This window comes from Malurus melanocephalus, unplaced genomic scaffold, assembly GCF_030028575.1.
Source record: "Malurus melanocephalus ecotype Western Australia unplaced genomic scaffold, MMel_1.1 scaffold_569, whole genome shotgun sequence".
NCBI classification, from domain to species: domain Eukaryota; kingdom Metazoa; phylum Chordata; class Aves; order Passeriformes; family Maluridae; genus Malurus; species Malurus melanocephalus.
The window spans coordinates 151,762-154,436 of record NW_026623801.1 but is presented as its reverse complement, the minus strand read 5'-3'; the positions used below and the strand labels follow the sequence as shown (position 1 = coordinate 154,436).

The window sequence follows — 2,675 nt, the reverse complement described above, 5'->3', positions numbered from 1 at the left end:
CGATGTTCCCTGTCCCTACAGGTTTGGGAGGGGTATTCCGCGTCCCTGCAGCTCTGGGGCGATGTCCCCTTTCCTTGCAGATCTGAGAGTGATGTCCCCTGTCCCTGCAGCTCTGGGACGATGTCCCCTGTCCCTGCAGCTCTTGGGCTGTTGTCCCGCATCCCTGCAGCTCTGGGGGGATGTCCCCTGTCCCTGCAGCTCTGGGACTGTTGTCCCGCATCCCTGCAGCTCTGGGACGATGTCCCCCGTCCCTACAGCTCTTGGGCTGTTGTCCCCTGTCCCTGAAGCTCTGGGACGATGTCCCCTGTCCCTGCAGCTCTGGGACCGTTTTCCCCTGTCCCTGCAGCTCTGGGGGCGATGTCCCCTGTCCCCACAGCTGCCTGTCCCTGCGATCACATCCCTCTCTCTGCCATCGCATCTCCCCACAGCCCCAGCTGGGAGCGAACTTGGACAGGAAKGACAAATTTGGGAGCATCCCGGGCTCCTGCTGCATCCCTGGGGTCTGCCAAGGCCTCGTGCTCCGTGCCAGGGAAAGAGGGAAAGGGACTCTGGGAGGGAAAATGCATGGTGTGACACAATTAATGCCACCCAGGCAGGAATTCTGGAGTTTTGTGTCTTTATTCCCCATAAGCACAGGCTGGCAGAGACTGAGTGCTGGYGAATTTAGGGAATTGTTCTGGGTAAAATGTGGAGTTTTACCCTGAAAAAGAACTTGGATTGCTGTTAAATGCAGTGCTAAGAAAAACTGGGAGTTAATAAAAGTTACCAGGTGAATTCTCTGCGTATTGTGTTAGGACAGGGTCCAGCGCACTCCAGAAATYTGGAAAACAAAGGGAAGACCCCAAATCTCCTCAGCACAAGGGACATGGAGCTCCTGGAGCAGGTCCAGGGGAGGGAATGAGGCCATTGGGGTGTGCTCAGGTGTGACCCAGCTGCCACTGGCCCTGGGGTAGAGCAGTGAACATGAGGTGTGCAGGCTCTGCCCTTGTTTGAATCCTGCTTCTGTTTTGGGGTTTTCTCCTGGAGCAATGACAAAGGTTCAGGAGGGGAACAGAGATGTGATGGGGACATTTTGGGAGGCCCAGGGTCCATGCTCAGTGAGCAAACTTCTCACCTGGAGAGGTCCAGATCTGTGTTTAGGGGTCAAGTCTGGGCTGCAAGGGAGAATAATCAATAAAATAATTCTGTGGATTTGTGATAATTCATCTCTAATCATGAGGCCAATTTCAACTCTGAGACCAGAGCCCCAAACAAGACAATTCCATCAGTTTAACCTTCCCTTTGCTGTGACAAACACCCTGAGCTTACAGCAGGAAGAGAAAACAACAGGAAGATTTTGTATCATTTGAAGGAGAGCGGCTGTTACCTAAAATATTTTTTTTATTGTCCAAATCCCATGAAACTCTGACACCCAAAGAGTCAAATAAAGGCAGGAAAATGAGCTCTCAGCAGCAATTATCCCAAAGGAAGTGACAGAATTATTAGCCAGARTAATTTCAGTTTTTGGTTAAAATATAAAACACAAGCCTTTGCATGTCTAACRCGTCTCCCAATTTCTGTTTCTGATTCGCAGATCTATTATAAAGTTATTAAAGAGATTGAGCCTGGAGAAGAGCTCTTGGTGTGTCTGAAGGAAGGTGGCTATTCCCTGGGGAACATGGCACCCAGCATGGAAGGTAAGGGATGTTCTGCACCTCWTTCCAGCACCCCTGGGACCCTCACTCTCAAAAACCTGATCCAGCATCTCCCCTTTCTATCACTTTTTGGATTTTGTGCTCATTTTCACGCTTTCCCTGGTGACAGTGACTGGCTCAGTTTGTGAATTTCAGTTTTTATCATCCTCAAGCAGATTAATTTCCTTCTCTTTGTGGGTTTGGATGTGATCAGAGGTGCCTTTTCCATCCCCACGGTCACACCAGGTGCCTTTGGATGCAACAAAACCGGCCAAACCTTCCCAAGCATTGGAAAACACCAGGCTGCAGAGATTTAGGGAACCTGGAAAAGGGGAATCCAGGGGGTGGAAAAGTCACCACAAAACTTAYTATTGCTGGAATAAAGACACCTCATCCTTCTCTGCAGCAGCTGGGAGCAGGTACAGGGACACATGGAGAGTTCTGGAAATCTGAGAGTGCTCCCAGCAGTGATTTTCCTCCTTTAGGATCCTTTTTTCCTGCATTCATCCAAGGCTCTGATGCTACAAACACAGTGCAAGGAAATAATCTCTGAGGAAAACAAGGAAAGATGTGCCCAGCATTATTATTTGAAGATTTATTTCTATAAATACATTCTCATTTACCAGTTGTTTTAAGACTGGAAATAATGTTTTGTTAGCTGGAAATAATGGTCTRTAAAATTAATTTATGAAATCAAAGTTCTCTCACCTGGGCTCTGTATCTAGTTCTCTCTATCCCACAATATATTTATTTTCTTTTACCTGTATATGAATACAATTTCTGATTAAATCCTGCACAATCAGTTTCAAATATTCCTGGGAAATGGGATAATTTGAGGATTTGTGCTGCTGGAAAATCGTTTGCTGAAGGGCTGGGAGTGAAGTGTGGTATTTATTCCCTCACTCATGTCAAGTTTGGGATTATTTTTTCACTGCTCTCCCCTTCCCCCCCAAAAAAAGTTAATGATTTCCTCAAGACCAACACAGAGAGATGAATAATTTC

General features: G+C 47.4%; 1 protein-coding gene across 1 annotated transcript in view; it reads left to right on the top strand.

The window, feature by feature from the left end:
• PRDM16 (PR/SET domain 16) overlaps nucleotides 1-2,675 on the top strand; it is a 180,457-nt gene that overhangs the window by 139,890 nt on the left and 37,892 nt on the right. Inside the window, exon 4 of the mRNA XM_057382483.1 lies at nucleotides 1,574-1,676. Coding sequence (XP_057238466.1) covers nucleotides 1,574-1,676 — 103 coding nt within the window. The remainder of the gene's footprint in view (nucleotides 1-1,573; nucleotides 1,677-2,675) is intronic.